Source organism: Chionomys nivalis, chromosome 18 (genome assembly GCF_950005125.1).
Source record: "Chionomys nivalis chromosome 18, mChiNiv1.1, whole genome shotgun sequence".
Lineage (NCBI taxonomy): Eukaryota > Metazoa > Chordata > Mammalia > Rodentia > Cricetidae > Chionomys > Chionomys nivalis.
In genome coordinates, this window is record NC_080103.1 from 19,287,814 (window position 1) to 19,309,427 (window position 21,614).

At 38.5% G+C, this 21,614-nt stretch overlaps 1 protein-coding gene across 2 annotated transcripts in view; it reads left to right on the top strand.

The window, feature by feature from the left end:
* The window catches only part of St7l (suppression of tumorigenicity 7 like), a 60,373-nt gene that overhangs the window by 29,350 nt on the left and 9,409 nt on the right, over positions 1–21,614 (top strand). Inside the window, exons 10-12 of one of the 2 annotated variants that reach the window (XM_057793214.1) lie at positions 1,923–1,995; positions 3,243–3,345; positions 21,309–21,444. In XM_057793214.1, the coding sequence (XP_057649197.1) occupies positions 1,923–1,995; positions 3,243–3,345; positions 21,309–21,444 (312 nt within the window). Of the gene's footprint in view, positions 1–1,922; positions 1,996–3,242; positions 3,346–21,308; positions 21,460–21,614 lie in introns of both variants that reach the window. The other variant, XM_057793213.1, reaches the window with a different exon arrangement.

The window sequence follows — 21,614 nt, forward strand, 5'->3', positions numbered from 1 at the left end:
ATGTATTAACTATTTGTATTATTATAACAATAACAGTTGACTACAAGTGGAGATGGGAAAATGTTAAAAACACAGACTTTTGCCTGGTGGTCGTGATGGTGCACGCCTTTAATTCCTGCACTCAGGAGGCAGAGACAGGCAAATCTCTGAGAGGCCTGCCTGGTCTACAGAGCAAGTTCCAGGATGGCCAGGGCCACACAGAGAAACCCTATTTCAAAGAAACAAAAAAACAAAACCACAGACTTTCCCCTCATTCAAAGTAAGACATCCGCTCACTTTGCCTCCCTCTTAGATCCTCCTGCCTCTGCCTCTGCCTCTGCCTCTGCTTCTGCTTCTGCTTCCCGAGTCCTGGGGTTAAATGTATATGCCACCATGACCAGCTAGGATTTTTTTAAATGTGCATACATTTCTTAAGGTTTAGGGCTTCATAAGTTTATTTTTAAAAAATCTTACTTTAATAACCCTGGCTCAGCTCTTTCGAGTTTCTCTGTCATTATTTATTCTGATTTTAGTCTTTCCCCTTTTAATATACAGTTGATAAAAGTCCATGCAGCAAACCTCCCAGCCCTGTTTCTGCTCGTGTCTTTCATTAGAACCGAACGTGGAAAGCCACTCACCTTTGTCTTGTCAGAGGTTCCTCCCACTAGTTTAGGAATCCCCACGACTTGGGAAAGTTGAAGTGTGATACATTTGGAAGGTGAAATTGCTTTCTTTTATACATCTGGAATTTTTAGGCAGATCTTCGCAATAGTTTAGACTCAAACGAAAATTTGTGAGCAACCCATTCCATATGTAACCTACTGGGTACATGGTCTGTTGTGATATTTGTAATGTGCAAGCTTAGGAACTGAGTATCCAAAGTCAGAAGGGGACCTGATTTGTTTAGAATAAAGGAAAACCCACCAAATTGATAGGGCCTGCATCATTTGGTATGCTCTGTGGGTTACTCTTTACTCGGCTCACTGACATCACTGTGCAGATCCACAGTCGTTGGAAACCAGCTTTCTCCCTGAGATCTCCACCCACTGTGTAGTCTCGAGCTCAGAGTGTCATGCACGTGCGCCACTCTCTTCTAAGGTCACTGTTTTCTGAAAAAGGATTTATTTTTTTATGATCTCAAGTTAACTTCATACTCTATAAAATGTGGTTCTTTGAGAAAATGTAGGAAAGCTAAAAACTTAGGGAAAAAGTTAAAATTAATCCAGATATAATAGCAGTTAAGTATTTTAATTTTTTCAAACCTTAGTTTTTACATTTAATTATACTGTGGATTTCTTCTGACTAGTCTTATTGTAAACAGATTATTATCGATGTTTGTAGAATATCTGTTGTCATCGTATAGAGGACTTATATCAACATAGTTTAATATCTTCTAAGAGGGGGGCTGGAGAGATGGCTCAGAGGTTAAGAGCATTGTCTGCTCTTCCAAAGGTCCTGAGTTCAATTCCCAGCAACCACATGGTGGCTCACAACCATCTGTAATGGGGTCTGGTGCCCTCTTCTGGCCTGCAGGCAGACACACAGACAGAATATTGTATATATAATAAATAAATAAATATTTTAAAAAAAATATCTTCTAAGAGGTATGGAAAGAGGTCTAGGCTGGGTTGCACCCAGGAGGTAGAGGCAGGCAGATCTTTGTGAGTTTGAGGCCAGTTTGGTCTACAAGAAACTACACTGGGAAACCCCGTCTTGAAAAACCATTAAAAAAAAAAAAAAAGTGAGAGAGAGGTAGAGAGAAAGAGAGATCAATAAAGTTACTACTAGCCCAGGGATATGCCAACTAGTAAATAGTAAAATCTAGAATCAAACTTAGGTCTTCCAACAATGTGTCCAGATACCTATGTCACTGTATTGCAGCTGATGAATTTGTACTGAGTTATCATTTTTAATCCCTACCTAAGTTGACAATATTGTTACAGATATAAGCCTTCCAAAGTCGGCAGCCATCTGCTACACAGCAGCACTGTTGAAAACAAGGACTGTTTCAGATAAGTAAGTACTTTCGAAACCACAATCATTTGGAAAGACTGCTGAACATTTAATAAGGGTTTTTCCTTTACTGACTTTTAAACAATGCACTTTCTCCTCTCTATTTCCCCTGAATAACCCTTACTCTTTTGTGACTGAGGTTTCTCACTGCATGTGGTTTGATGACAGAGCTATTTAGAGTTAAGTAAGCTGGTACTCTAATTCAAACTACACACAGTAGATGTAGCTGGGCAAGTTGTTACTTTGAGAGTAATATGGCTGAGGGGTGGCTGGAGAAATGGCTCAGCAGTTAAGAGCACTGACTGCTCTTTAGAAGACCTGGGTTCAATTCCCAGCACCCATATGGCGCTCACGATGGTCTGTGATTCCAGTTCCAGGGAACCCAACACACAGACACACATTCAGACAAAATACAAATGCACATGGAAATAAAATTATAAAAAAGGAAATAATATTGTAGGGTGGTTGTATGAGGATGATATGTGTCAAGTTACTACAGCAGGTTCAAGAAAGAGCCCACAGAGAATTGAGTGTGAAGCTTATACCTGCAACACCAGCCTTTGGAAGGAGGAATAGGAGTCAAAGCTAGTCTTGGTTACATAACAAGCTAAAGGCCATCCTGGTGTATATATGTCTCAAAAAAAAAAAAGTACACCTTTAATGTGGTAACAGTGATGCTGTTAACAACAAGGTACAGGTAGATGAGCTGGCTTCATCTTACCTTCCACTGAAGTTACTCTCCCTTCCTTACACCTTTGGCTCTCCTTAGTTCTCCTTATTTGGCAGTTGAGATATTCAAAATCTGGACAGGTCCAGTGATGAGACCCTATCTCAATAAAAAAAAATTATTATTTAATTGAGAGTCAGAGGCCAACCAAATGGTGCTCATCAAGAGTAATATATCTTGATATAAATTGGAATAAAATATTCGCAGTTTCTTGTCACCTAAAAATTTTATAAAGAGTGTGCTCAATGTGCCTCTCCAAAGGCTCTCAGAGTGTGCTCAATGTGCCTCTCCAAAGGCTCTCTGACTTCAGGCTGCGATTTTCATTCCTTCTGTGGCCTGGTGCACACGGTTGAGCCAGAGGCTTTACTTTCATTTTTATTGGTTGTATGGTTTTGCCTTTGGTCATTGCCAGAAACATCTTTGATTTGAGGAATATATTGTAATCTGAATCCATGTTTATCATTCCCAGTAGACTTTGTATACGTATTTTGTTCATTTCTTCGTCCTGTGGTTTTCTTTACAGATTCTCTCCAGAAACAGCATCCAGAAGAGGGTTAAGCACAGCAGAAATTAATGCTGTGGAAGCAATTCATAGAGCTGTGGAATTTAATCCCCATGTTCCCAAAGTAAGATATTTTATAACAAAAATACTACTTTTATTTAAATTTAACAAATTTATGATAATAGACCAAAATATATGGTTTGTGATACATTAGATCAGAATTGTTTAGTCTGCTCTATTTGCCATTCATCTTGAAAGGGATAATAATAAGGCATTTAGAAACAGTTCGAGGTCAGGGATGTAGTTCTGTTAGTAGTGCTTATGTTGCATACATGAAGCCCTGACTTTAATATGTAGTGCTGCAGAAACCAAGCCTGGTGGTGGCTCATGCTTGGAATCCTAGAATTTGGAATGTTGAGGCAAAAGGATCAAAGTTCAAGGTCACTCTCTCTCTCTACTATACAGTGAGTTCTAGGCCAGCCTAGAATACATTAGTCCCTGTTTAAAAAAAAAAAAAAAAAGAAAGAAACCTCCTTAGAAGCAATTAGTTCCCTAAGGGCTTTGTAATTGCTGGCTGAATAAAACCTGAATTCTGTTTACTTAACTTTCTCTTCCTCAATATTGGTGATGAATGCAGTTGCATTCAGACCTACTTTATTATAGTTATAGAGAAGAAACGATTAAGTGACTTGATTGCTATAGATCACTTATATTTCAGATCGCAGGATTAATTTTCCTATATTGTCAAAGGCTTTTCTAGATGCATGACTGGATTTTGAACTATGACTGAGTAGACAAAAACTGAAATCTGGGAAATTAATCAATAAAAAGTTATAGCAGATAGAGAAACTACTGAGTTGATGTCTGTTGGAACTCAGATGAATTGACCTACTCTATTTGTCTTTATATTGTACATCTTACATTTATACAAATTATTGGCTAATCTATGTAATAGTATCCAAATACCAAAACACTCAAACCCAAGATTAAAATTTGGATTTTATAAACAATTTCCCATGTTAGGACCTACAGACTATTCAGGAATAGATTCCCTTACTACTGTATGAAATTATAGCTGTGATAAGTGTATAAGTGTTAATGGAAGTTAACCCCAGGGCCTGCAAGGTGGCCAGCATAGTAAGACACGTGCTGCTAAACCCGATGGCTGGAGTTCATTCACCAGAACCCTCATGGGAAAAGGAGAGAAGCAACTCCTGCAAGATGTCCTCTGATCGCAACATAAATAATGTGTCACATGTGATTGTACATACACAAATACAGTAAATAATGTCAGAAAAAAGACATTAACCCCTAAAAGAAAGTCTTCAAGAAGTTTTAAACCTTTTAGAATAAATAAAGATATGATAAAGTAAGTTAACGACTTGAACTTAGTAGAACATACCTGTAATTCTTGTACTGCAGAGGCTGAGGCAGGAGGATTAAGAGTTTGAGGGCTACGTATTGAGACCCTGTCTCAAAAAAAAAAGAAAGAAAGAAAAGAAAGGAATGACTAGAATGACTAACATCAGACTGAGTAGTGGTGTTTTCCTGGCCTGTGTGAGCCCCTGGGTTTGTTCGCAAAAATGCGGAAGAGGGAGAAAACAGCACACACTACCGAAATCTAAGAATAATAGTCTACAGACATACAAGTTTCTTGTTAACTGACACTGGGTCCATGAATTTAAAATTTTATTACTAGCTATAATATACATACAGCAAAGAATACAGAACAGAAACATGCACTGTAATGGTTTAACATAAAGCAGACACTTGCCTGTCAGGTAAAAAGCAGGGCAGTACCACCCCCCGGATGTCCACTTGACTGCCCTTTTCCAGGCACAGCGCCTCCCTTCCCAGAGTAATGTGAGAGTTATGACAGTTTTAACATTAATTATGATTACTTCCTCCTTTCTTTACCTACTCATTCTGTAGTTTTCTTTTATTGCTGGTGTTACAAATGAATTAAGGTCAGTTCTACCCTCCATTCTGTCTACTCCAATTCTTCTCTGATTCCTCTCAATTTTATAGGGGTTCTTACTGGTTTTTATTTATTTATTTATTTATTTTTTAATTTTCGAGACAGGGTTTCTCCGTAGCTCTTTTTGGTTCCTGTCCTGGTACTACCTCTTGTAGACCAGGCTGGCCTCGAACTCACAGAGATCCGCCTGCCTCTGCCTCCCGAGTGCTGGGATTAAAGGCGTGCGCCACCATCGCCCGGCCTGGTTTTTATTTTTAAACCACAGAGTTCACTTAGTGCTGCCAGCATGTACCCAGGTGTAGAACCATGTACTAGAATATGAGTAAGCTCTTTGGGCTACATCCTGAACAAAAGCACACTCTCCCTCTCCCCTCTTCCAGCAACAGTGGTCAACTGCGCCTCAGCTAGAGGTGGGCTGCCCACCCACTGCCTGCTGGAATTTGGTCTCCTTTCACAGTTACTGACTCTGTCTGTGTAGCTGCCTGTTGTGTTGGAATACATCGCCTTATTGTAGTCAGCCATCACCTCTGGCTTGTCCTTTCTTTCTGCTTTTGTAATGATCCATGAGCCTTGAGAGGGGACATGTGATATAAATGTCCCATTTAGGGCTGGACATTCTGCATAAACTCTTATTTTTTATTCTGTGGGATAATTTATATATAATTATAATCACTTCTGCTTTAAATGATTTATAGATCTTTCTGATAAGGCTATCTGATCTGGAGTTTTCTTTTTAAGAAACTATGAACTATGAATTTCCATCCTTTAGTTTAATAATTATAATTGTTACTTCATAATTGCAAATACTATTATTGTTGTGACAGAGCCTCATTGTAGCCTAAGTTGGTCTCATCATTTAGCTGAGAATGATTTTGAACTCCTAATCCTCCTGCCTCCATCTCCCAAGTGCTGTGATTACAGTCTGTGCCCTCATGTCCGGCTTACTGTGTTTTTTCTTTCTGTTGCATCATGGTTTCTTTTGTAATTAATTTTTTTGTCTACACACCAGATACTTTGTTTGAAAAGTTGTGAAATTAGGTTGAAACTTTGGATAATACTATGTTCTTCCAGAAAATACTGTTTCACACTTAGATGACTGCAAGAAGCACTAGTAAGCCAATATTACTTTAATCACTTTATGTTTAAGGGATTGCTATTTTTTGGACCACCCAGGTGACTTAAAGCTACTTCTGGTTCACCCTTACACCTGGGATTCAGCCGTTCAGGGCCCCATCTAATCCTTAGTTTAGAAGCACTTGCACTATTGACAAGCACTGCCACCTCTTTCCCTAGCTTTATAAAACTGACAAAATGTTGAATGGCTTCTTATCCATCTCGTTCAGTTGGAAGATCCTCCACATAAAGAAAACTTAACTGTGGCTCACTTGGCTGACTCTCTGTCTTTGGACTGCGGTCTGGTAATTCTTCATGCTTTGTTAATCCTTGTATATTTACTTTTACTAGTTTCTAATTTTTCTAGGAAGATTGATCAGAATCATTACTGGAAATACAAGTCTATAAATATTTTTAAATAAAACCCTCCAGTCTCGGGGGCTGGAGAGATGACTCAGAGGTTAAGAGCACTGGCCGCTCTTCTAGATGTCCTGAGTTCAATTCCCAGCAACCACATGGTGTCTCATAACCATCTGTAGTGAGATCAGATGCCCTCTTCTGGTGTGCAGATGTACATGCAGATAGAGCACTCGTATACATAAAATAAATAAGTAAATCTTAGAAAACAAAAATCCCTCCACTCTCATGCTACAGAAGAGTTAAGAGAATGGATTCTACAACCAAACTGCTGGAGTTTGAATTCCAGCTCCACTTTCTCATAGCTATGTGGTTTTAGATGAATTACTTTCCTTTGCTTGTGCTTGAGTTTCCTTGTGCATGCATGTGTGTGTGCGTGTGTATGCATGCAAGTGTGTGTGCATGTGTGTGCGCGTGTGTGTTGAGACCAGGTCTCATGCAGCCCATGCTGGCCACTACAGCCTGATGATCTATTTTACATGCATTCTGGGGCTCATACGTAGGTTCTCGTGCTTATAGGGCAAGTGCTTTACCAACTGAGATGTCTTCCCAGTTTGTATATAAAGTTTTAAACTTAGTTCCACAATTGAGGATAAATGTAGTATTTGTCTTTCTGAATCTGGCTTATTTTATTTAACGTAATGACCAGTTGCCCCTTTTTCTGCACATGCCACGATTTCTTTTTCCTTTATGTCTGTATAAATTCCATTGTATACATGTGCTGCCCTTTCTTTATCTGTCTATGTATTGATAAATATCTAGGCTGCTCCTCTTTCCTGGGTGTTGCAAATAGTGCAGTGGATCTATCTGCAAGTGTCTCTGTTGTTGACTTAGAGTCATTTGGGTGTCTATCCAAGAATAGCACATCTGGATCAGAGGGTAGTTCTGTTTCAGTTTTTGAGGAAGCCCTGTACTGATTTCAGTAGTAGCTAGTTATGTGTATAATCCCACCAGCAGTTTATAAGGAAAGTTCCTCTTCCTTCATGGTCTCACCAGCGTTTTCTGTAATAGGTCTTCTTAATGATAACAGTTCAAACTGGGGCGAGGTGGAATCTGAAAGCAGATTTAATTTCCGTTTCCCTGATGACTAAAGATATTGAATGCTCTTTCAAATATTTATTGTTCATTTCCTTAAAAACTTTCTACTTAGTTCATTAGTCCATTTGTTTTATTAAGTTCAATTTTATGTAATATGTAGCCAAGTAGAAACTTTTTATGTGTTATATAATATAATTTGCAATTATATTTTGGGTAGATCATTTATTGATAGGGTGATTTGTGGAGTTTGGGGTATTTAAATTTTGCAGTTCTTTACATATCCAGTATATTAATTGCTAGTCTGATCTGTGGTTAGCAAACATTTTTCCTGTTGCAGAGGCTGTCTTTACTCCAGGGATTGCTCCATTGCTGTGCAGAAGCATCTTGATTTGATGTAATGCCATTTGTCAATTCTTGAGATTATCTCCTTTCCTCCTGTTTTGCTGTTGATTGTATTTTACAATAGTAAATTTTTGTCATATGTAAAATATCATTTTAGAGGACTGTTTTATAGGTTTTTTTAACTTTAGTTTTTTGATTTATAGGTAGAGATTACTTAGTTCTCCCTCAACCATCAGAGCAGTTAACACTCAGCTCTGTCAGAATACACAGCTCCTTGTGCTTGTCTGTACCTTTGTTGCTTGTAGCTGATGGTTTGTGATGAGTGCAGCAGGGTCGCTATTAAGACTTGCTAGAGGAGCTTTAAGCTCTAGCAACTTGAGAATATCCCATTTAAATAATATTGATGTCATATGAACTGGAAGAGCTATGGAATTTGTGGCTGTTTTTGCCAGGTTTTATAAGTGATGAAGTATGCACAGCTCTTTCCCCTGTTCTGGGCTCTGTCCCTGACTCTCAGCTGGAAGCAAGCAAACATAAAAGGCTTTAGGGGATTTTCCCTCAAACTTGTGGGTTCCAATAACTTGAAAAGTATCATTTCAACAAATATTTACTTTTAAATTTTCTTTTGTGTTACAAATTTATTACGCAAATTTGCCAAGCAGTTGTCTGCATCTGAGCAGTAAAATGACAGAGGATAAAAGGTTTTAAGCAGGAAATGTTTTCTGGCAACTTCCACATAATGAAATGGCTGTAGGTCTAGAGCTGTGCAATTTGTTAAAGCTGGAAGCTATTAGAATTATGATGGAAAGATGATCAAAATCTCTTTGCTATTAATTTGTTTTGAGGTATTTCATTAATATTGATTGTTTATATAGATTTTTTTTCTGCTAGATGAGTTTCACTATATGAATACTGTGATATAGTGCCATAGTAAAATAGCATGTTTTCATGTTGGGTTTTTTGTTTGTTTGTTTTGTTTTTTTGTTTTTTCGAGACAGGGTTTCTCTGTGACTTTGGAGCCTGTCCTGGAACAGTACTTGGAACTTGTAAACCAGTCTGGCCTCGAACTCACAGAGATCCGCCTGCCTCTGCCTCCCAAGTTCTAGGATTAAAGGCATGCGCCACCCGCCCAACCCTGTTTTCATGTTTTTTTTAACTTGGTCTTCATTACCTGGCTATGACTTTGGTTCAACAAAATTTTTTTTCAAGTCACTGGAAAAGAAAAATATTTTTATCTTTTAGCTACTACAGGAATAGTCAAATATTTTTATTTTCAATAGAAATTATTTTATATATTTTAGATATCCCACAACATTCTATTTATTAATTTTTAGTGTCTCATATTCTTTATTATTTATTTTTATGTGTATGGCGTTTTACTTGTATGTATGTCTGTGTACCATGTGCCTATCTGGTGGCTGTAGAGGCCAGAAGAGGGTGTTGCATCCCCTGATACTGTACTTATGACTGTTGTAAGCTGCTGTATGAGTGGTGGGAATCGAATCCTGGTCCTATGGAAGAGAAGCCTGTGCTCTTAACCCCTGAGCCATCTTTCCATCCCTGCTTCATATTCCTTATTTTCCATCCATAAAATCGTTTCATTCTTTTTATTGAGATAATTCATATAATTCACTCTTTGAAGGTGTAGAACTCAATAGCTTCTGACATATTCACATGATGTAAAATCATTACTATTATCTATTTCTAGGACATACTCACCATTGCAGAAAGAAACACTGTACTCTTAGTAGACACTTTCTATTCCTCTTATTATTCAGTCCCTGCCAGCCATTATTTTACTTTCTGTTTCTATGAATTTACTTGTTCAGTACTTCTCATATTAGTAGACTTGTACAATGTGTGGCTTCCATGCTTGACTTCTTTTACCTAGCATACTGTATTGGTACTTTGGTTCTTTTTATGGATGACAACATTTTGGTTAATCTGTCGTTAGTGGACATTAGAGTTGGTTCTGGGTGTTTTGTTTTGTTTTGTTTTTGTTTTTTGTTTGGTTTTGTTTTTTTTTTTTTTTTTTTTTTTTTTTTTGGTTTTTTGAGACAGGGTTTCTCTGTGGCTTTGGAGCCTGTCCTGGAACTAGCTCTTGTAGACCAAGCTGGTCTCGAACTCACAGAGATCCGCCTGTCTCTGCCTCCCGAGTGCTGGGATTAAAGGCGTGCGCCACCACCGCCCGGCCTTGTTTGGTTTTGTTTTGTTTGAGACAGGGTTTCTCTGTAGCTTTGGAGCCTGTCCTGGGAACTCCCTCTATAGACCAGGCTAGCCTCAAACTCACAGAGATCCGCCTGTCTCTGCCTCCCAAGAGTTGGGATTGATTAAAGGCATGCACCATCACCACCTGGCCTTTTCTGCTTTTTTGTTACTATAAACCATACTGATGTGAACATGTACAAATTTTTGTGTGGGCATCTTTTCTCTTCTCCTTAGTGGAACTGATAGCTTGTATAGTGGGTTTGTGCTTACTTTTGTAATGCATTATTTTTCTGAAATGACCTTATCAACAATGTGCGAAGGTTTTCAGCCTTTACCTGCATGCTCATGCTTACTATTGTCCGCCTTTTTATTACAGCTATCCCAAGTGGGTGTGAAATAGATTCTTATGGATTTAGTTTCCACTTCACCAGTGGCCAGTAATTTGAGCATCTTTTAATGTGCTATTTGGTATCATCTTTAAAGAGCTACCCATTTAAGTTTCTTTGTACATTTTTTTTCTTGTTTTTGGGCATTTGGGGTTAGTTTGGTTTGATTTTTAGCTGTTTTGAGAAAATTCTCTCCCCTCCAGCCCAGGTTATCTTTTTCTTGTTGTGTTTTGAGTCTTGGAGACAGGGTTTTATACTGAATCCCAGGCTATCCTAGAACCACTTAGCCCAGGCTGACCTTGAACTAAAAGTAGTTCTCCTCCTTCCTTACCCTCCCATGTGCTGGGAGGTTTCTACTTATCTTTTTAAAAATATTATTATAGAAAGTATTATATTTTTCTTTTTTACTATGGATGATAATCCTTAACATGGTAGCCTTATGTGGCCTTGCACATCTGTTATCTCAGCACTCAGGAAGAAGCAAAGGCTGGAGACTCATGAGATTGAGGCCAGCCTACATTAGGAGGTCCCCATCTTAAACAAATAATGAAGCTGGGCAATGGTGGTGCATTGGTGCATGCCTTTAATCCCAGTACTCAGCAGGTGGAGCTCTATGAGTTCGAGGCCAGCCTGGTCTGCAGAGTGTGTTCCAGTATACAGTATAGCCAGGGATACAGAGAGAAAGCCTGTCTCAAAAAAAAAAAAAAATGAACATGAATGATTATTACAGGAAGCCATTTATACCCTTAATTAATATGCCTCAAGTTATTGTGAATCTCATAATCACATGTATGTTCACCCATGAAATATAAACCCCCAAGTGAGTTTTCTGGGTGAGGTATAAATAAGAACCTTCTGAGCCTCTTTGTTAGGTAAGATACAGCTGAATACAATCCTAAAATATTTCCATCTATAAAAAGTTTTCCTTTCATATTAATTAGCCTTGCCAATCACCTGAGGCAAGCAGATTCCCATTAATGAATAAAGAAACTGCCTTGGCATGTTGATAGGGTAGAACTTAGGTAGGCGGAGAAAACTAAATGGATTCTGGAGGAAGAAGGCAGAGTCAGAGAGATGCCATGGAGCCGCCAGGGACAGATGCTGGGAATTTTACCCGGTAAGCCACTGCCACTGGCGATATACAGATTAATAAAAATGGGTTAGCCAATAAGAAGTTAGAGCTAGAGCCGGGCGGTGGTGGCGCACGCCTTTAATCCCAGCACTTGGGAGGCAGAGGCAGGCGGATCTCTGTGAGTTTGAGACCAGCCTGGTCTACAAGAGCTAGTTCCAGGACAGACTCCAAAACCACAGAGAAACCCTGTCTCGAAAAACAAAAAAATAAATAAATTAATTAATTAAAAAAAAAAAAAGAAGAAGAAGTTAGAGCTAATGGGCGAAGCAGTGTTTTAGTGAATACAATTTCTGTGTGGTTATTTTGGGGCTAAGCTAACCGGGTGGCCAGGATGAACAAGCCATAGATTACCTTGTGAAGATCAGAAAACAGGTTTAATTCTGTTTTATGTATTTGGGGGTTTCACTCAGTTAGGCATTCAGATTTGTGCACAAACCTAAAAGACAGTGCAGATATGTGTCCTGCAGCTATCATAGATCACTGGAATTGTAAATGGTGAACCCTTGAATTCAGTGATCTGTAGATGGAACTATTCTTATGATACTTTATATACTACCTAGAATAGTATAGGTCACTATATAGCTAGTATAGGGACTAGCTATATAGTGATAGAATAGTATAGGTCACTATATAGCTAGTATAGGGACTACCTATAGCTTGAGGAATTTTTTAAAGAAAATTTATTTACTATTGCTTCATGTGTTTGAGTATTTGCCTACATGTATATATGTGCACAACATGCATGCCTGGCACCTGCAGAGGCCAGAAGAGGGCATTGGATCTTGGAACTGGAGTTAAAGACTGTTACTGAGCTACCATATGGATGCTCTTGACTGCTGAGCCATCTCTCCAGTTCCAAAAGTTTTTATAAGCAAACTACTGGCATTTTTAAAAAATTTATTACTTTTATATTTAAGCTTGAAGTAATTACTTTGCAAAACCAAACCACACAGTGGGAAGTACAAGAATATACCCACATGTGTTATGTCAGATGATTTTTGTCAAAAGCACGTGTGCAATCTAATAGGAAAAAGAACTCCCTCAACAAACAGCGCTAGAGCTTCTGATTATCTGAAATGGGGGAGAACAATGGATTTTTCTCATGACAAACACTAAGATTAAATTCTGCTCATCTTTAGTATTAGGAAAATGCAAAGAACTGGGCGTTGTGGTGCACACCTTTGATCCTAGCACTTACAAGATAGAAGCAGGTTGATTTTGGGGAGTTTGAGGCCAGGATGGGTGGTCTACATTTTGAGCTCCAGGCCAGCCAAGGCTAGATCTTGTCTCAAAGCAGAGTAAAAATAAATATATTAAGGTGATGTAATGTGATAGGATGTGATATGTGTGTGATGAGGGGAGCACATTAGATGATTTAACTGTGGAGGCCAGAGGTTGAATTTATGGAATCAAGTACTCCCCTTCTACCTTTACATGGGTTCCTAGGATTGAACCCAGGCTACCAGGCTTGTGACAAGTCCCCTTTACCTGATGAGCCATTTCACTGACCCTGACAAGTTCTTTTCTATTTTATCTATCTGTCTGTCTGTCTGTCTGTCTGTCTGTCTGTCTGTCTGTTTGTTTTGAGACAGGGTTTCTCTGTGTAGCCCTGGCTGTCCTGGAACTTGCTTTGTAGACCGGGCCTTGGGGCTAGAGAGAACATTAGACAAGCTAGGAACAATGGCGCCAAGGCAGGAGGATCTTGAAGTAGAGGCTAGCCTGAGCTATGTATGGATCTTGCCTCAAAACAACATATGGATGAGAATGTAGCACAGCTGGCTGAGTGCCTAGCATGAATGTTGTCTTGGGTCTAATCCCTAGAATCAGAAGAGCTGAGCGTGTGGTGGCCCATTTCTGCAATTCCAATGATTTCCATGATGAATCAGACCCTTTTTCATTAAACTATAATTTAAAATACACAGATCACAAATTGAGAGGTCATCCACAGCTATATAGCAAGTTTGAGGTCACACAAAACCTTGTCTTGAAAAGAAAATAATAATAAAAGTAAGACAAGTAACAAAAACTAAATTGTTCTGTATTCTGAACACATATTTAGGAAGATGACATCTGTGGCTTTTAAAGATGTTGAAATGTTTAAAATGTTAAAATTTAAAAATGTTAAAAGTTATTTCTTATTTTCCAAATAAAGTTGTTCTTAGTGTTATCTTTTCAAGAAAGCAGACCATACCTGGAAACTTATGTGAATACAAGAGAAGTTTTAAAATATATTGATACACAGAAAATGAAATCCTTTTTGAGCCAGGCATGGTAGTGTATACTTGTAATCCCAGCACTTCGGAGGCAGAGGCAAGTGGGTCTCTGAATTGTAAACAGTCAGAGCTACATGGTAAGACCCTATCTTAAAAAAGACAAAAATGAAGAACAAAGTAAAATCCTTTATGGTTGATCAGAAATTGAATCCTGTAGGATGTTCTGAGTTTCATCAATTTGTATTTCAGTATGCCCATGGCTAACCTGGACATATTAACATCATATGTAAAACAAATGAGAGAAACAGTTATTTAATTAAAATTCTGGGTGGCACAGTGGAAGTAAAGGGAGAAATAGGAAAATGGTGTTGAAGTCTATTGTCCAGACTACAGCACAGTGAGAGCCTTGCCTCTCCATTATGTCGCAGTATAGCCTAACTACAGAGTTAGGCTATGGATTCCTCTCCTTTGGCTCTACAGGGTGATGCGGAAAGGGGTTTTACCTCAGTGTCTTCCCTTTCTCTTCTTTGCTCCCGAGACTGACAGGAATTATGTTTTTCTTGCTTTACTCACATCACAGTTGTGTTTACTTTCTCTCTGGGCATTGTGTTTAGACTCCCCAGTACATACTTATAGACTTTGCTTTCAGCTTGCTTGTCTAATCTCATAGAATGTGCACTGAGAACACTAATTGCAGAGATAAATTGGTTCTTCGTGTGCATGACTGATCAAGAGCAAAGGACCTTAATTTCAGATGTCTTCAGAGAGATTTTTCTTTAACCTCTGCCTTTAAGAGGAAGATTATAAAGCATTATCATTACTTCAGGTCAGAATTATATTGCTTTTGGTCAAAAGCAGTTGTAAGATCTACAGAGTAATAGAAAAGAGTAATCTAAGGATAAATTATAAAGATCAAAGCAGTTGAAAATTAAATTGAATTTAAGTGTAAGCTTGGGTATGATTTAGACTCTTAAAGAAACCATCCATGCACAAAGGCCCTGGGTTCGATCCCAAGCACTGAATAAAGGGGGAGAAGGGACAGAGAGCAAATGTTTGACCATATATCATCTTATCTTTTAATTATAGCTTCCAGAATAGCTTAATTTTAATATGTTTACTGAAAAACAAGGGACTAAAGTATGTATTTAGAAACTAGATTTGTGCCAGACATTTCTCTCATTTATTACCAATACAATAATGGGGTTATTCAGAGGTCATTTAGGAGGTCCAGCAGCACACACTAGATGCTGGCTTTGGCTTGTATCCAGCTATATTTTATTTGGTGATAATTTCCAAATCTATATCTTTTAATGCTGGTTTTCTTCTCATCTACAGACTTGTATTTTCATCCTATAAAAGTAATTCAGATATTTTATTGTTTCAAACTGAATTTTTGGATGTATTTTACTCTTATTTCTTCATTTTGATTTATGGCTTTATTAGCCCTTTCATTCGTGTGTGTGTGTGTGTGTGTGTGTGTGTGTGTGTGTGTGATAAAGGTGATGGTGGATATTAACTGTGTATACCAGGCTGACCTCAAACTCACAACAGTCTCTTTGCCTCAGCCTCCTAGTTCATATAGAATGCCACTATGCCTGGCTTCCCTACATTATTTTTTCCCTCTGCTCTTTCAAAGGACTAGCATATTATATCCTTTAAAAAGTCTTTCAGATCTAGGCATCACCATTCTCATTGACTATTGTGCACCTTCACTACCCACTTTTAAAAATACATGTTATTGTTGTTTTTATTACTGAAGCAAGGGATTTTTTTTAAAATGTTAAATATTTCAAAAGTTTCTAAAGTTAAAAAAAAAACAAGTTCATTATTTAGCCAACTTCTACTTTCCGAAATTAACTATTATTTCTGCGTATTGTAAATATTATCAGACATTTATACTCCTATCCTCTTTCCTCCCTACTCCCCTACCCCAAGACAGGATTTCACTGTGTAGTTTAAGCTGGCCTTGAATTTGCTAGAGTCTAAGGCTAGCCTCAGACTCATGGTCTTCCTGCCTCAGCTTCCCGAGTGCAGTGATTACAAGTCTTTACCACAATTGCCAAGTACTTTATATGAATTTCTAAATATCTAGACGTGTCTCAAAAATGTTACCATTTCTTGTGTGGACGACTAGACAGATTCCCCACTGATCTTCCTGCTATTAGCCCCTCTCTACTGTATTGCCAGTTTTCTCCCCAACTAGCAAATTTCACTTCGCTCTAAGACTTCTGTGAATTCTCTGCTCTTTATAGCCTGAGAACCAACCCTTTAGTATTACACTAATGGGAACTCTTCAGTCTGACTCCAGCATCTACAGTCTTCGTACCACTTGTTTTGCTTCTTATCTCAAGTCAATGTTCCTGGATTAGTCGTGTCTTATTATATCTCCCTATTGTTGTATGTATATTCAATCTCTTCTCCATCTGCCATTCTCTAAGCTTTTGATCACCCATTGCCCTATTTTTTTTTAAAGATTTATTTATTAATTATGTATACAGGGTTCTTCCTGCACATATCCCTGCAGGCCAGAAGAGGGCACCAGATCTCATTACAGATGGTTGTAAGCCACCATGTGGTTGCTGGGAATTGAACTCAGAACCTCTGGAAGAACAGTCAGTGCTCTTAACCTCTGAGCCATCTCTCCAGCCCTGTCCTATTTTTTTTAAATGGTTTTTTGAGACTGGGTTTCTCCATGTAACCTTGGCAGTCCTGAAACTCACTCTGTAGACCAAGCTGACCTTGAGGAGAAATAAGCCTGCCTCTGTCTCCCAAGGCCCCTGCAACTGCCACCACCTGGCCCATTGTCTTAAAACAGTCTATTTTAGTTTGCTAAGCTGAAGCATGTGTTCTGGCTTAAATATGGAATGTCTCATGTATTTGCATTTGAGCATTTGGTTCCTAGCTGGTGGTACTGCATTGGGAGGTTATAGGACCTTTTGGTCTAGATGGCAAATATAGGGCTTCAGGGTTCTAGGCTGTCTTTGTGTTTAGCTCAGGCTCTCTCCTTCCTGTTCCAAGATGCAACTAGTAATATCTCAATCTCCTGCCTCAACTGGACCAGCCATACCAGCCACTGCCTTCCCTACAATAATAGAGTATATATCTTATACTAGAGTCAAGATACATCTCCTCCATTAAATTGCTTCTTTTAGCAACAACCAGCAATGGAGTCGTTGCTGTGATAAACAGGACTACATGTTTACAACTAGTTTGTAGGAAAAATGTGGAAAAATTTAGAGCTGTGAACTAGAGAAGCCCTGGAGCTTAATGGGCCTCCCTGGTAGGAGTTCAGAAGATCAGAGTACTAGAAATGCATACAGTAAAGGCCAGTCTTAGGAAGTTTCAGAGGGAAATAAGGACTATTGAAAATTGGATTAGATAATTCTTGTTACATTTCAGACAAAAGGTCTGGGGTACAATCTGCCCATGTCCTGAAAACTAGAGTGAGATTGAATGAAAAAGTAATATTCTAGAACCTGCAACATGTCTCAATGGGGAAAGACACTTGCTCCCAATTTACTCAGGAGATCTGCTACTACCACTACTACTATTACTATTGCGTAATCATCATCATCATAATAATAACTACAACAATTAAGAGAGTTTTGAAGCCGGGCGGTGGTGGCGCACGCCTTTAATCCCAGCACTTGGGAGGCAGAGGCAGGCGGATCTCTGAGTTCGAGACCAGCCTGGTCTACAAGAGCTAGTTCCAGGACAGGCTCCAAAGCCACAGAGAAACCCTGTCTCTAAAAAAAAAAAGAGTTTTGGAAACCGGGAGCAATAGAAGACGACATCTAGCATTGGCGTCTAGCCTCCACAGTCTACACTGTGTATTCACATGCTCACACACACAGTTCCCTATAAAAGTGTCTAAGTAAAAACTGATGGATGAATTTGAAGACATTTTGTTGTGTATATCAGCTTATTTCAGGGACTGTTTTAGGTAGTAGAATGCGCTAGGTGCTGCAAAGAGTCTGTAGGTAGAGTCTCTAGGTCGTAGAATGTGCTAGGTGCTCCAGAGAGTCTGTAGGTAGAGTCTGTAGGTCGTAGAATGTGCTAGGTGCTGCAAAGAGTCTGTAGGTAGAGTCTGTAGGTCGTAGAATGCGCTAGGTGCTGCAGAGAGTCTGTAGGTAGAGTCTGTAGGTCGTAGAATGTGCTAGGTGCTGCAGAGAGTCTGTAGATAGAGTCTGTAGGTCGTAGAATGCGCTAGGTGCTGCAGAGAGTCTGTAGGTAGAGTTTTTATTGTGCATTAACTTAAAGTCTACACTGGTGACAGAAACTCCTGAACAGCAATTTCTGAAGGACATAAAATAAGTATTGTAATAATGTTAAATCTTATTTTAAATGCATTTTTGTGTATTTATGCTAGGGACTGAAGCCAAGGCTTGGAACGTGTTGAGGACATGCCCTATATTGAGCTGTCTCCAAGATCTATTAAGTAGATACAAAAAAGTTCTTTTTATTTTATGAGTGTTTTTCCTGTATGAATGTATGTGCATCATGTGCGTTCCTGATATCCACAAAGACTAAAACAGAGCCTTGGATCCCTTGGAACTAAAGTTATAGATGGTTGTGAGCTGCCATGTGGTGCTGAGAACCAAACCCAAGACCTCTGAAAGCAATAAGTGCTCTTACCACTGACCTAACTCTCTAGCACAGGTAGTCTTTTTAAAACTGAATTTTTTCTTATATTTTAGGACCAAATTTTACCTTCGTAGAAATTGAAAAAAATATTTTGCTTTAAAGTCAATTTGAAAAGGACATTTGGGCTAAGGATTTAGCTCAGTGGTTAAGAGTTATTATGCAATGTGCTTGGCAGCCTGAGTTCCAGTATTGACCCCAAACCAAAACAAAATACAAATCAGATTTTAAAATTATGAATTATCATTTCCTATTAAATGTGCCGTATTTATTTATGTACTGTGTGCATTGACAAACAAGTGTTTTCTGGACATTCAGTTGATGTGCTTTACCAAATATCTGCCTACATAGCCCCAAACACTAAATGTCACTTTACTTTGTGTAAAGCTTTCACATTCTAAATGAAAATGAGTGGGGCTTTCCCCTGAACCCCGCATTTCTAAATTAGAGTTTTAGTAGAAAGGACGTGATTTAAGAATTAAAGTTTTCCTCTGTATCTGCGACACTGGTCTGACGATGCTCTCCCACTGGGATAACACTGAGCTTCCTCCTGAAGAAGCTCTTAGTGCATTTGCAAGGAGCTTGAGGAATCATGTCAGAGGTCAGCCATTGGAGTCCATTTTCCCACAGCCGCCTAGTGTGAGTGATCTTTTACTGTGTTTCAAAAAAAAATGGGCCAGGATTAGAGAGGATTAGAAAGAATATTACCCGCCTGAATACAGGCCCAGGGCGCTGAGGAGAGAGAACCCAACCAGGCAGCAAATGGGCTTTGCCTGACCAGGACGCAACCTCTGCTGCGTTCCTTTTAAGAAACTGAATGGGAAGCGTTAAGTACCCAAACTGGATTAGTAAATAATCTCATAGTTTGTGACATCTGCTAAAATAAATTGATGAGCAGACTGCCTACTTACACTTTGAGGAGCCAGAAATATCAGGAGTAGGAGTAATTGAAGATAGCCAGTGATCTTGGTGATGCATGGAGAGACGCACTTCATAAACAAAGAAATATCATTCCAGATGTATTGGTACAATGAATATGTTAGATTAATTACTAAGGCTTAAGGATTTGAAATCCTTACTTTTTTATTTCTAAGATTCTCCCTTGCTCTCGTTGGGCCTGTGCTTTGACTGTATCTTCTGTTCTGACATCTGTTCACTCCCAGTGTAATTATCCACATTCTGATCCTCTTCAAATATCAACTCAGATCAACATATACTTATTGTATATCTCAGCATTACCATCCCAAGGTGTCTACTCAAGAGAAATGAAACTGATTTATAAGGCTTGTATATAAATACTTGTTAAAATTACCATTTGCTTTTGTTTCTTGCTTGCTTGCTTTTTCTGGTTTTGTTTTGTTTTGTTTTGTTTTTGAGACAGGTTCCCTGGCCTTGAACTTACAGTGTAGTCAAGGATGACCTTGAACTCTGATCCTTCTGCCTCTACCTCCTGAGTATTATTAGGACTACAGGTATGCACCACCATCTTTGTTTCACGTGCTAGGTATCAAACCCAGGGCTTCATGCATACCAGGCAAGCACTCCATGTCCCCAGCCCTGCATTATTCTTTCCAAAAGTCAAAACGTGGAAAGGGCACATGTCTAACAGCTAATGACTGGATAAGTAAACATGTTGTATTTATGAGGACTGTTATTTGACTCTAAACAGAAATGGAGGTACCACTATGTGTTGTGACTTAGATGAACCTCAAAACTGCTTAGTGAAAGAAACTAGTCACACATTTCCACAGATATCATATAATATATTATAACAGTATTATGATAATATGTTAGTACATCTGTATGAGGTGTTCAGAACAGGCAGTTAAGGAGACAGAAAGCAGGTTAGCACTTGGCTCAGAGGAATGAGACATGAGGAGTAGACCGAATGGTATCAGAGGGTCCAGAGTCCCTCAGGTGATGTAGTGTGTACACACTGACTGCGGTGGTGGATGCACTTAATATAATAAAATCCTCTGAATTCTCAAATCATCTAACTCTATGCTATGTGAATTATATCTCAACAAAGCTGTTTTAAAAACAAGACAAAATTAGTATTTCCTATTGCTTTGTAATTTTTAAGGGCCCTACCACAATCTGATTATAATTATTTACTTAAGAAATCTGTTTTTCTCATTACAGTATGAGGGTTTTTTGGTGTTTTGTAGTGAGCATACTGTCTTGTACTTAGTGAATATAAATGAATTGATTTTACCCCACAGTTAAGTTTTCTACCCATAAAATAGGAATAAAGGAAAACAGAATTGAATGATGCCACAAAGTACTTTCACTAAGTTGTATTTTATGATTTTACATTTATTTGGGGTTTTTTTGGAAAGTATTTGTCTCACATTATTTCCTCAATTTAACTTTCCATTTTATATTTTGCAAGGTCACATAAGCTGTTTGTCAATTTGTTTTTACCTATAGGAAATTCTCATTTTGGAAATTTACAAGTATAACAAGTACTTTAAGCAAGTTTTCAGTTGGAATTGCATGTTATTTTAACTAGTTTAATGTGTGTGTGCCTTTAAACCAATTTGTAACATTTACAAATGTTTGTGGATGTTTGCACTTAACACAATTTAATTTCTTAGTGTGCATGTGTTGTTTTTGCAGTACTTACTAGAGATGAAAAGTTTAATTTTACCTCCGGAACACATCCTGAAGCGAGGAGATAGTGAGGCAATTGCCTATGCTTTCTTTCATCTGCAACACTGGAAACGGATAGAAGGTGCTCTGAACCTCTTGCAGTGTACGTGGGAAGGCAGTAAGTGTTCTTGGCCAGATGTAATGCTAATCTCTCTTAATGTTCATTGCATCCACATGCAGTCTTTTCAAATGATTGTGTGAGTTTCGGGACTTGAAGTAGTTTCAAATGATTTCTGTGGCATTATATTTGGTAGAAGAAATAATTTGAAATAT